The sequence below is a fragment of the Macaca nemestrina genome, chromosome 11 (assembly GCF_043159975.1).
Source record: "Macaca nemestrina isolate mMacNem1 chromosome 11, mMacNem.hap1, whole genome shotgun sequence".
Taxonomy (NCBI): Eukaryota; Metazoa; Chordata; class Mammalia; order Primates; family Cercopithecidae; genus Macaca; species Macaca nemestrina.
In genome coordinates, this window is record NC_092135.1 from 113,463,782 (window position 1) to 113,477,311 (window position 13,530).

Genomic DNA, 13,530 nt, shown 5'->3' on the forward strand with positions numbered 1-13,530 from the left:
AAACTTAAATACTATGTTAATAGAATCTATTGGTAACTCAGTGAATCATACTGGAAAGAGTGCCTTAGCTAAACTGGAGTTGATGAGAATCAACCCAGTTCCCAAAGTTCCTTAGCAAACACGATTGGGTTAATAATTTAGTATTATCCCTTGGAATAGGGACATCTGCTTCCTGGGTACAACCTACTGGTCACCAAGAAACCAGACTGTTTCTGTGAGGTGTAAGAGGTCTCTGCATGGCAAACAAGAAGATCACACAACACATGGCTTGTTCACTCTTCATGAACACCTTCCTAGTCACGGCAGAAAAGTCTCATGATTTGTCTAGCTTGAAGATGTCCAGGTGATTTAAAATGGGCAACTCCCCTAAGCATGTCTTATTGAAATGGAACCCAAGAGGTCTGTCTCTTGGTTCTACTGTGTACACAAACACACACACTCATAAATGCACACACACTCATAAATGCACACACACTCATAAATGCACACACATCAAACACTGACTCCATCTGTGCTCATACCCGTCTTTAAGAAACACAGGAACCAGTTGGGTGACCACTTAAGAGTACCAGGTCACCAGGGCCAAATCCCAAAGTTAGGAATATCCAGTCATGGATAACAGAAAATGACAGTGATGGTAACAGAGACATTCATATTTGGTATTTTGGCGTCATTTTACACAATGTCTTCCTTACTTGCTATGGTGCAGCTTATTCTCCCTCGCCCAGCCCCGATGCAGGTACAGTCCCAGATCATGGAGTCTTTAGGACGCTCATAAGTGTCACCCACTCGGTAAGTGTTCCCAGTGTACTTGTCAAAGCAAGTCTCTTCAGCTGAGGGGAAAAGGAAAGTCCACGTGAGCCTCACTTAGGTACAAGTTTTTCTAGTTCACTAATCCCCTCTAAAGGAAAACCCACTTTTCTATTCCACAAGTAACATGGTACAACTCAAAGAATAAAATGAAGTGAGAGATACAGATTTTTATCCTAGGCTCTAATAAGGCCATGGTTTCTGACCTTGACAAATTCTCAAATTTTCTGTAAATTATTCATATTGTAAAGAAATCTCAGGCTCTTAGAAAAAGGCCATATCAAGTACTAACTTGTGACAGAGCTAGATTTGTGAAGGGTTTCAGATCCCAATCTCTGACTCAGGAAGTCAAACCAAGGTTCACATAAAAAGCAAACAACTGGCTGGGCACAGTGGCTCAAGCCTGTTATCCCAGTACTTTGGGAGGCCAAGGCGGGTAGATCACCTGAGGTCAGGAATTCGAGACCACCCTGACCAACATGGGGAAACCCTGTCCCTACTAAAAATACGAAAATTAGCTGGGTGTGGTGGTGTGCGCCTGTAATCCCAGCTACTCAGGAGGCTGAGGCAGGAGAATTGCTTGAACCCAGGAGGCAGAGGTTGCAGTGAGCTGAGATCATGCTACTGCACTCCAGCCTGGTGACAGAGCAAGACTCTGTCTCAAAAACAAAACAAAAACAAAGAAACAATTTGAAGATCCCCACCTCCCACCAGGCCTTAACATTTGTTAATCCTATGATTTCCATTTTCCCCTCATGAGTGCTTCTCTGACAGAGTTGCTATAATTTATAAGAAAAATGTCAATGGTCCCAAAGGAATGAGAACTTTGAAGTGGCTAGTGGTTTTGTGTTAACTGCCGCTGACAAATTATTTTATAATATAGGTCCCCAAAGTGTTTTCTGGCTCATAAACTAACAGTTTAAGATTTGAGACTGCTTTCTAATAAATTAAAATTTTATAAGCAATTTTTTTTTTGGTCAGAGGACACACAAAATCTTTGATTTTCTCATCAAAAACTGGGAGAGTAAAGCAAAAACAAGACTCTAGGAACTAATTTGGGAAAGATTCGTTTCTTTGTTTTAAAGGTAAAAGCATGTGAAAAGCAAACACAAGCAGTTTTTAAACGTTTATTCAGAGGAAATGACAGGTAATTCTATTAGAAAAATGGTGTATATAGTTTTACTTACGAATGCAAAGTTTAACAATTACCACTTCATGTATTAAAAGATACTAACTATGGGGTTTGTGGTCACTTACCTTCAGGTTTACTCTCGCAGTTAAAACCTCGGCTTCCTCCATAACAAGTACAAATCAAGGCATTGCCCAGGTAGGTCCGCTCCCACTGTTGATTTATCTGATAGTGTTTTCCATTGTCATAACAACCGGCTGCAAATAATTGAAGGAAAACGTTACTACATTTCCATTCCTCCTTTTCCCAAAATTATGGAATTTTCTTCATGTGAATATTTAGGTATATTTTTTTCCTTTCAACTTTGCTAAAAGTTATATACAATGATGTCATTTGCATCTGGCCAGGGGTCTACATAAAAAAGTTGGAAACATTTTGGAAGGCAGACAATTGAAATCACATTTTTAAAACTTGCAAGGAACTTAACTATTCTTTTGGAGTAATAGTAAAAAAGGACAACTTTAAGCAGGTTTCTCGAAGCAAAAGGAGGGTGTGTCTTTGAAAAATGGAAAGAATTCCAACCTCTGTTCTTGGTGAAGTATCCTGAGCGGCCCTAAAGAGGTTGGAACCAATTGCATCTCTTCCAAGTCAGTTACAAACAAGACAGCTATTTCAATACCCCCTTTCCACCCCCATGTTGAAAATATTTGACCAATTATTTAACAGAAGGAAATAAGTAGCAGTAAGGACCACACTAATCCTGGACGGAAAATTTATAGACATGCATCATTTTTCTCTTTAAAAGCAAGTTTTGGTTAATTCCTAGAAGGACAATCTATCTGAACGTGCAGAATTTATTAGAACACGGGTAGGTCGCAGAGTCCCCGTCCTCCAATGCATGATCTTATCATCTCAGGCCCTCAGAAGCAGCCTGCTCAAAACTCGATCCTTTTGTGTGCACAGCTGGTTTCTCTCAGTAAAGCGCGCACACACTCGCACACACTCGCGCGCACAAAACTTCAGCCCCAACTTTGGTCGGCTGTAGCGTCCCATCCCTGAGGCAGCCTGTTTCAGCCCGCGGTCAGTACTCACGCTTGCTTTGACTGACAGCCACCGGAGACTGGGGCTGAATCATTTGCTGAGCCTGCCTCTTGCTCTTCGAGGCTCCCGTGGAGGGCACCGCTGTCCCCAGGCACAGGACGGCCAGCAGCAGCAGCCCGGGCCCCGGACCCCTGAGCATGTTGAGACGGTGGGGAAGAGATGCCCTCACCGGGAAGCAAGTTGCCACCAAGTTTGCTTCCCTTCGCAACCTGCGGGAAAAATCCCTTCCAATGCCTCCGGGGGGTTGACGCCTCCAATAAGGTGGGGGCCAGAGGGTGGGAAGGGGACGGGTGGAGGAACAGAGGGGATGCAGAGGACCAGAGAAGTTGTGGCTGCAGGTCCCCTCTCCCCGCTCGCGCCTGGGGTTCCCTCTCCTCCCCCTGTGCAGCACAGCCGGCGCGGGCGTCCGAGCCCCGGGAGCCGGGGCTTATATGGGACAGTCCCCTCCCGCCCCGCTGGAGGCCTGGGGCGCGGGGGAGGAGAGACCCACTGGGCTGTCCCCGCCCCGCCCGCGGCCGCCGACCGCGCGCCGATTGGCCCGGGCTCCGGGTGACGTCACGGGGAACTGTGGGTTCGCAGCGAACAAAAGAGATGCTGATGGCCCGCCAGGACTGGGGCAAGACAACTTTTTTTTCGGTTTCCTTTGCGGTCATCAAACTTTTTAGGGGATGGGGGCAGGGATGGGAAGCGGCTGGGAGGAAAGGGAGTGGCTGGACTTGTGTGAAGCGAAGGGGTTGCAAGACGCTCCCCCTTCCCTTTTCTTTTTTATTGGGGGTGGTGGTGGTGTTTGAGGACATTGCGTCACCTCTGGTCGGGGTGGGGGGTGGAAATCTCTGCTTATAGGAGTGTATTTTGTGGGGAAGAAACCCCATAAAATATCCACCACCTTGCAGCTGTAAGAATCCAGACTTTTCAGTCCCAGGGCGGGGCTGCCTTTCCCCCCACCCTGCTCGCTTTCTTTGGACTAGAGGGCACTGACTCGGGACTCCCTTATTTTGTCTTCACAGCTCCCTGTTCGGACTTCCCTTCTCAGCTCTGCGCCTGTCTGGCTCTGAGAAAGGGCCAGGGGACGAACGGGGAGCGAAGGGGAACAGAGACCTTGAATGAGCTTCTACTAAGTACCGGGAGTTCCGCGGGGCGCTTTGCAGATCCCGGGGAAGTTCAGAGAATAAAGTTTTCCTTTGCAAGGACAAAGTAACAGTTTGCTTTTTCACAAACTCAGGAAAGCCTTTCTTTCCTGGGGATGGGACACCCGTTTCCACTGAAAGTGAAATCACTGTGAACAACCTGAAAATTGGAAAGTTGGACCAGCTGTGGGGAGCGAAAGGTCTTCGTGTCCTTTCCCACATTCACCGCGCCAGTGACACACAAAGCAGAGAATTTTCTGCCCAAATCATTAAAAGCCGGGTGGGTGGGGGGCACCCTGTGTACTGTCTTGCGCTCCTTCGGTACCTTTCTCGCATTTATTTGCCATTTTCTTTTTGCTGACACGTTCCATTACAGAATGTCCCCTCCATCCCCCGCCGCCAGATTTTTTCTATTTCAATTGTTATGTACTCCAAGAGTGTGGAAAGTGCTTTAAGATTCCCCCGTCTCGAACTCTAAACCCAGAGTGGAAAGGGAGTCTAAAAAGTCTCTCATTTAGCAACTCATCACATCAGTCCTTTTTTTCAGACAAACGCAAGCACAATTGCTTTTAAAGATCTTCAGAAGGAGGAGTCCACCGCTTCCACAGTAGATCCAGAGAGACCCAAACTGAATGCTTTGCCTTCTTGCGTTAGGATTTCAGAGGTTCCATTTACTTTGAGAGGACATGAAGCTACTAATAAAATATATTTATTTCGGCTAGGTACCTGTTTTCTCCAAAAGTTTCACCTTCAGTAATTGCCACAGGAGTAATTAGAACTCTGTGTTCTATAAAATGCCGGACACATTAAAGACACAAAATTAGCATTTGTTTTTATTCATGCAAGGATTTAAAACCAAACCAAAACAAAGCAAAACACCCAGCAAATATCAGGTTCCTACAAATAGTGTAAAAAAACCTCTTGAGGAATCTTGGTGACCCACACTCCAAGTTGAAAGAGTGCCATGGATTTCCCCAAATTTAGAATTCTGTCTGGGTTAAAGTATTTTTTTTTTTTTTTAATTTCTCATCGCTTGACAAAACAGTTTTCTCTTTCAAATATAAAAGAGCTCCTTGTAAAATGCTTGGTAAATTTCTGGGAAGCTGAGTGTTTCTTCCAGAGGGATACCTGGAAATCCGGATGTAAGCAAGATAAACCTGTAGCTAAAGCTTTCTTAAAATCCATTGATTCTGGGGGAAGGAAATAAGTGATTAGAAAAGTGTTTTCTCAACCAAAACCATGATAGTTTGATATATTTACTGTACTGAAAATACACTAGAATAATATGCATAGTGGAGCTTGAAGTGGAAAGCTCACCTTACATTTTGGAAGAAACTTTTGTATTTCAATCCCATAGATATCTAATTTATTTAAGGAAACAGGATATCTCTGTCTCATAAGGAAAAAATAATAACATCTGACTGATTTTTATAGAAATGCTTCGGAGTTTACTCTTTTACTTGAAAGGTTTTTTTTTTTTTTTGCCTTTTTTTTTTTTCTTTAAACTTTAGAGACAGAGGCTTTTCTTAGTTATGATAACAGGGCTTACTACAGTATTCTTTAATTATCAAGATCCCTTGCAACTCTAAGTCTGTTATCTCTGACTGGAGAGATAATTAAATCCTTAAAGACTATTCTGACTCTAATTCAACCAATGTGTGTGGTGTCCAGGATCTTTGGACTTCCTTAAGGATTCTATTTTATCAAGGTGGTTCTTCCTCAGTAAGTTGTATTCTTCTATTGGTAGGAAATGCTCTTGGATATCTTTCTTTTCTTTCTTTCTTTCTTTCTTTCTTTCTTTCTTTCTTTCTTTCTTTCTTTCTTTCTTTCTTTCTCTCTCTCTCTCTCTCTCTCTCTCTCTCTTTCTTTCTTTTTTAAAGCTGTACTCAGAGAGGGAAATGTGACAAAAGGGAAATCAATAGAGACAAAGTAGATTCACGGGTACCCAAGTTCATGGGCTGGGAACAGGAATGAACTGTAAAAGGGCACAGGGAATCTAATTGAGGTGATGGAAATCTGTGTTCTAAAACTACATTGCAGTGATGACTGTACAGTTTAGTAAAAGTTTCAGAATTCTAGGGATTATACACTTAAAAAGAGTGAATTTTACGGTATGTAAATTATGCTTCAATAAAGTTGTTTTTTTCAAAAGTTGATTTTAAAAGTTAGTATTTGCTCTTTTTTACTCCTAACCATCTCCTGATTTTGGTTTCAAGGATTTGCTCTTAAGTAGCAGCAACATACACAAGGCGTCCTCATTTCTTCATATTTCTAAGAGGAAGTTTGCCGTGAATATAGTAGTGGATTTCTTCTACACCAGTAACTCCTTCTGAAACCGGCTATTTGTGTGAGGGCATATATGTGGTAGAGACAGAACAGATCTTCATTTAGGACTGTGCCTTGTTTCTTCTTGGACTTGCCATAGTGATAGAATTTTCCCAGAGCCTCAGACAACTTAAACTTTTTGTAACAAAAAGAAGCACATATATTTTCAGGAAGTTGGGGGCGGGTGCGGGTGGCGGGGGGCCATGGTATTGGGAAATTTTATTATTCCAGAAAGTTAAGGAGAAGGTTAAGGAGGAGCATGAGCAATTATGGAAATCTTAATTAAATTGATTTCATTTGTTTTGAAGATTAGCGATGGAAACATTTGATTAAGCACACAAAAGAATTGATCACATCCAGTCATTTAAAAGGACTGAACTAAAAACAGGCCAGGTGTGGTGATTCATGTCTGTAATCCCAGCACTTTGGGCGGCCAGTGTGGGAGGGTCACTTAAGCCCAGGAGTTCAAGTCCAGCCTTGGCAATATAGTGAGACAGTCTCAATAATAATAATAATAACCAGATTTGGTGACAGGCACCTCTTGTCCCAGCTACTCAGGAGTCTGACTTGAGTCTTGGGGGATGACTTGAGCCCAGAAGATCGAATGATCAAAGCTGCATTGAGCCATGATCACACCACTGCACTCCAGACCCAGCCTAGGTGACAGAGCAAGATCCTGTCTCAAAAATTTAACATTTAACATTGAAATGTTAAATGTTAAAGGTTACATTTAAATATGTCACATTTATATGTTACATTTAAAAATGTTACATTTAGATGTAACATTTAATTGATGGGCTGTTTTTCCTGAAACCCTTTCGCTTTTCTCCTGTTATTAATCTCTTTCAGTTCTGCTCGAGAGGAGACCACTGACTCTGGAGAGTTCGAACTTTCATTTCATCTTCTTCTATAAGTAGATTAGAGGTAGATAAAAATTAGAGAAAGAGGGAGATTAGAGTAGTTTTTTTTCTTATTTTGAATTTTTTTTTTTTTTTTTGGCATAAAATGCTTCCCTTCTTCCTTGAAAATGGCCGAGTTTACAAAAAGTTACTCATTAACCACAGGTGTGAGAAGTTAAAAATAAACTTCCCTGCGGGCAGCCCTCATGAGTAGAATGTCTGAAAAGTTTGTCAATAATTGACAGGGTGCCTGCAACCAGGGAGAAAATAGTGGATAAGGGCTTTAAATGATGTCATGAAAACTAACCAGTTTTTGCTTAATAGGCATTTTGTTTATAGTTTAAGTGACTTTGTTTTTTAATCAGCACTTTTTAAAAGCCTTAATCTATGCTTTTTCTTCTTAACAGGAATATTCTTTTCTCATTAGAGTGATGTAACTCCCAATGGGCATGGCAAAGGCGTTTAACTTATCCAGTAAAATGGGAACTGACTACTATGTAGCTGGAACATGGAACCAAAACTATCTTGGAGAGCATTTCATCTTTCCAAGCAAGGCAGCAGCTTCTTGGAAAAATTTTAATTTTGTGTGTTATTTCATGTTGCTGGCATTAAAGAGTTTTTGTTGTTGTTGTTGAAAGGCTGAATTAAAAAAAAATTAGAAGATTTGCCATATTTAAATTATTTTCTATTCTTTTTACATTAGCATATTTTAAACATCTCATATGCAGCTAATCACAAAAGTTAGTTGAGTCACATGCTTAAAAATAACCACAAACATTATCTAATAAATAACAATTTATGCCAACAACAGACTATTGTGATATAAGCAGTCAATATTTATGCCTACCTGTCTAATTAGTGAATTAATTAGTTAAAATAAATTAAGAATATATTGAACCGAATTGTAAAAATGCCAATATACTTGTAATTGTAAATTTATATTGAACCATTTTCTAGATAAATTTGATATATTCTTTCATTAAGTATGACCATTTTACTGAGATAAAATGGACATTTAAAATCATTACTATTTTAAACATTAAAAACTAAGGCACTGCTTACATGCATGCACATTTAAGTAGTCACGAAATCACAAAGATTTCAGCACCTAAATAGAAATAATTAAATAGCTGGATTTTATTAAACACTCTAAACCAGATCCAGTACTAAGTGTTTCATATGCATTTTTTCATCTAACCATCAACAAACTTTTAAGGTAAGCACTATCATCTTCTCATTCTTACCGATGAGGATATAAAGCTTAGAAAAGCAATGTGCAAAAATGTTACTTGTTAAGTACAGACGTGAAAAGGAAAAATAAAGTGCCCTGCAGGCAGCTCTCATGAGTATAATGTCTGAGAAGTTTGTTGATAATTGACAAAGAATGAAGTTTTCTGACTCACCAGCCTTGTAGAAATTGTGGCATCAGGTTGTGTCACTGTCAATACCAGGTAATTAGTCAAGTGATTACATAATGGTCTCCTTCAGAAACAAATGTATGGACAAGACAATTGGCTAAACAATTTTGTGGTGACTTCTTTCACATGAGATTGATTTATCAAAAGATGTCACCCAGGACTCTGCTAACTGACATGCTACCAATTTTCTTCTGTTGTAGCCAAGGCCATTCTTCTGGGAACCAGTTTCCTTCCAACAGCCTGGCTGTGTTTTAGCATTTTAAATCAAGTGTGGAAGATGGTTACCATTGACTCTCCACTGGGCTGGAAGTTTGCTGGGGGCAGAGGCTCTGTCTTGTTTCCTCTCTATGCCCAGCACTAGGTACCAGGCACCCTTGGATAAGTGCTTGGCAAATGTCAAATGAATGAATGGAAGGAAAGAAGGGCGGATGACAAACACTCTGAGATTCACATTCAGTGGCTGTCCAGCCAGGCACAGTGCTAAGTGCTCTTCATATGCTATTTTATTTTATCTTCAAAGCAACTGCCAGAAGTAGATATTAATAATGCCATTTTACTCTCTGAAGTTCAGAGCTGAAAGATGGTCCAGATCTTATGCCATAAGACAGGGACAGAGCTGAAATTGAAACCAAGGTCCTCCTGACACAAAATTCTTGCTCTTACCCAAGACATACATGGCTTTCCCCAAAGAGACTTTGCCCTATATGTTAAAAGAAAGTTGGAAACATTCTCTGGTGGTTACTTCTTATCTTCCTCTAGATTGTTCTGCCTTGCTTCTGGACCCTGGGCCTGACCCTGTGAACTGCAGGGCTGGTTCCTCTGTTTGCTGGAGGACAGAGGATGAAAGGTGAGAGTTGTTCCTCCCCACTTCCTCCTTGCTTCTAGCTTCAGTGCCAGGGTTCTGGTGGCAGCTCCCTTTCCCCAGGACCGGCATTCTCAATGGGGCAACATTGCCCCAAGAGGGTGAAAGTGGGTTCTTGGGGTAGAAGGGGAGTGGTTAAAAAAACTTCAATCCTACCTAATAAAAATGTTATTCCTTAGTTGTGAATTTATCTTTTTTTTTTTTTTTTTTGGATAGAGTCTTGCTCTGTCACCCAGGCTGGAGTGCAGGGGCATGGTTTTGGCTCACTGCAACCTCTGCCTCCCGGGTTCGAGTGATTCACCTGCCTCAGCCTCCCAAATTGCTGGGACTACAGACATGAGCTACCACACTGGGCTAATTTTTGTATTTTTAGTAGAGACAGGGTTTAACCATGTTGGCCAGGCTGGTCTCGAACTCCTGACCTCAGGTGATCCGCCCACCTCAGCCTCCCAAAGAACTGGGATTACAGGCATGAGCCACCACGCCCGGTCATGAATTTATCATATTAGTTAGACTTTAAATTTCATTTCTTTCCTGGAGGGTTGTGTAGGGGAGGGTATTAACACATAAAAAGAAAAAGGGAGAAATATTGCTCTAGAACAGCAGTCCCCCCAAGGCTGTGGTCCCCCGAGGCTCCAGCTGTCACCAGCTCCTTCCCTATGATGGCAGCCCTAGGAGTGACAAACTGCCTACATTGCTAGTCCCTGGGAACCTCAGCATCCCTTCTTTATCCCTTGGTCATGCCCACACTGGGGTAACTAACAGTGCTTTCACCAAACTCTCCCAGTGGAAATCACTTTAATTCCATTTTCTGCTAAAACCCTGGTGATCCAGATTCTTTCTTTTTTTTTTTTAGATGAAGTTTCACTCTCGTTGCCCAGGCTGGAGTGCAATGGTGCGATCTCGGCTCACCGCAATTTCCACCTCCTGGGTTCAAGCAATTCTCCTGCCTCAGCCTTACAGGTATGCACCACCAAGCCCAGCTAATTTTTGTATTTTTAATAGAGACAAGGTTTCACCACATTGATCAGGCTGGTCTTGAACACCTGACCTCAGGTGATCCACCCGCCTCAGCCTCCCAAGGTGCTGAGATTACAAGCATGAGCCACCGTGCCCAGCGACGATCCAGATTCTAACCATCCAATGATAACATGAGCAGCCTACCCCATAGTTTTAAGCCTTAAATTATAGCAGAATAGACTTAGGACATATGAATTCTTTTACAACCTTAGCAACTAGTATTAATCATGCTGTGATTTCTTTGTATTTCCCATGACTTGCATGGTCTTATTTTTTTCTCTCTCTACTGAATGCCTGCCCTTTTAACACTGTATCTTTCCCAAAGTAAAATGCTCAGATGATAGGAGCAAATGACATAGTGATCATACAATGATGGAGAAAAGAAACCGGAATTTTATATTTAAATTTATGGTATTTTAGACAGGTTCTCACTTCGTTGCCCAGATTGTAGTACAGTGGCAAGATCTTGTCTCACTGCAAAGTCCACCTCTCAGGCTCAGGCAATCCTCCTACCTCAGGCTCCTGAGTAGGTGGGACTATAATCCTCCCACCTCAGGCTCCTGAGTAGGTGGGACACGTACACCACCATGCCCGGCAAAATTTTGGTATTTTTTGTAGAGATGGGGTTTCGCCATGTTGCACAGGCTGGTCTCAAACTCCTGGGCTTGAGTGATCCTCCCGCCTTGGCCTCCCAAAGTGTTGGGATTACATGTGTGAGCCACCACGCATGGTCATGTCTTGACTTCTTAACTGTCTTGGAAATAATTTGATTTTGTCCAAGTAATTTTGTTCACGCAAAGAAGTTGAGATCAGGGGCACATCAGAAAGAGATTCATCTTTTAAAGTGCTCCTTAAATCTACAAATGCAATAAATGTAAAAGCTAAAGGTTTTTATATATTTTTCACACATGTAAAAATGCAAGTTTTGCCTTTAAATTCATTTTAGGTACTGAAATAATCTAGCTGAGAGCATGCAAAGTCAAGGAAAGCTTATTCAGATCTGCTCTACTTCAGCATGTGGTAAATTCCTAGGTGTTCACAATATTAGTGTAGACAAATTCCTTCTCTAGAAACAAAACCTTGGACAGACCTGGTAGACTAGTATCACTTATGCCTCATAGAGACTTTCCATCAAAACCAAACAAAAATCTGTCATACCTTTATTCATAGAATACAGTGTGATATTAGGGAACACAACTGTTTCTGAAATGCATTGAAACTGATAGTATTCTATAGGTTTTTCTACTTACATTTCTTCTTATTCTTATTATTGTTGTTGTTGAGACTGAGTCTTGCTCTATCACCCAGGCTGGAGTGCAGTGGCATGATCTCGGCTCACTGCAGCCTCTGCCTCCCAGGCTCAAGCAATTCTCCTGTCTCAGCCTCCCCAGTAGCTGGGATTATAGGTGCCCACCCCCAACGCCCAGCTAATTTTTGTATTTTTAGTAGAGATGGATTTCACCATGTTGGCCAGGCTGGTCTCGAACTCTTGACCTAAGTGATCTGCCCGCCTTGGTCTCCAAAAGTGCCGGGATTACAGGCGTGAGCCACTGTGCCTGGCCTCAACTTACATTACTTATTTTTCAAAACCTAGAGAATCCATTAATTTTGGCTTGTTTGAATTTAAAAGTGATTATAATGTTTTTGTTACTTATATATGAGCAGTATTTCACTACAGCTCATCTTAAAGATATTTGATAATTTATCCTCTGTTTTTACAGCAAAATGGTCACATTTTTGTCAGTTGACAATAAATAAATCCTTTTTTTTTTTTTTTTTTTTTTTGTAGAGTTGGGGTTGAACTCCTGGCCTCAAGTGACCCACCCAGCTCAGCCTCTCAAAGTGCTGGGATTACAGATGTGAGCCACCACACCTGGCAGACAATAAATTCTTGAAAGATTCCTGATACTTTACCAACTTACACATTAAGTTAATCTTCCCATTTTCTTTGTCCAATTAAGTTTTAAAGCAAAATAATATAAATATTTATAGACCCAAATTGTAAACACATTTCAGTTTTGAGGAACAATATAAAGTAAATATACTATGGAATTACAATTAGAATACCAAGTTTGCACCGATATTTTTAAAACTTCTCTGGGGAACTGAGTTTTTCAACTTAAGGACACAGCGTATTAAATTAGAAGGTATTTTCCTTCACTAACGAACATTTTTGTTTTTTAATTGTCTATGGTTCTCTTTCAAATTTGAGTTTTAATGGCGGACCAATTAATGTTGCTTAAAGTTACAACTTAGACAAACACTTAAAATATCTTAGCAAATTGTGGTTCTGGTTGTTCTCCTATATAGGAGGTAATTATATAGGTAATTAAGAGGGCAATTACTCAAGATTTAAAAAATTAAATAACATGTCCATACAATTTTCTCTGAAATGTTCCCTTCAGATTTTTAAAACAGGTTTATTGAGATCTAATTGCCATATAATCTGCCCCACATACCTGTATGCAATTTGATAAGTACTGACATAATTTTGACAATTTTCTATTACATCACTTTATCTTTTCTTTTTTTTACACCACCTCTCTCCACTTATTACATATATTTTTTACTATTGTTTTAATATTTCCTTTTAGCGTATATAGCATTCAATCCTTTTCTATCAGTCTGAGCTTTGGAAATAAATTTTATTTTTTTGGAACAGGATATCAAAGAGTAAAATTGAAGGAAAGTTTAATCTCAAACTCATGGGGAAAAAGATATCACAGGAAATAAATGCTAAAACCATGGGTTTTTAACGTGTTGAATTAAATAGTTCTTAACTTAATTGGTAGATCATTATGAGATCTATTATCATTTGATATAATTAGTATGTAAATAA

The 13,530-nt window shown here is 40.7% G+C and overlaps 1 protein-coding gene across 20 annotated transcripts in view; it reads right to left on the reverse strand.

Annotated features, from left to right (window-relative positions):
- LOC105481166 (fibronectin 1) overlaps positions 1 to 3,448 on the reverse strand; it is a 76,032-nt gene extending 72,584 nt beyond the window's left edge. For 12 of the 20 annotated variants that reach the window (XM_011740539.3, XM_071073336.1, XM_011740533.3 and 9 more), the window contains exons 1-3: positions 3,032 to 3,447; positions 2,068 to 2,196; positions 696 to 833 (exon numbers count right to left, since the gene is read on the reverse strand). In XM_011740539.3, coding sequence (XP_011738841.1) covers positions 696 to 833; positions 2,068 to 2,196; positions 3,032 to 3,179 — 415 coding nt within the window. In that variant the 5' untranslated portion in view covers positions 3,180 to 3,447. Of the gene's footprint in view, positions 1 to 695; positions 834 to 2,067; positions 2,197 to 3,031 lie in introns of all 20 variants that reach the window. The other 8 variants (XM_011740540.3, XM_011740537.3, XM_011740530.3 and 5 more) reach the window with 1 other exon arrangement.
- Positions 3,449 to 13,530: the final 10,082 nt, after the last annotated feature.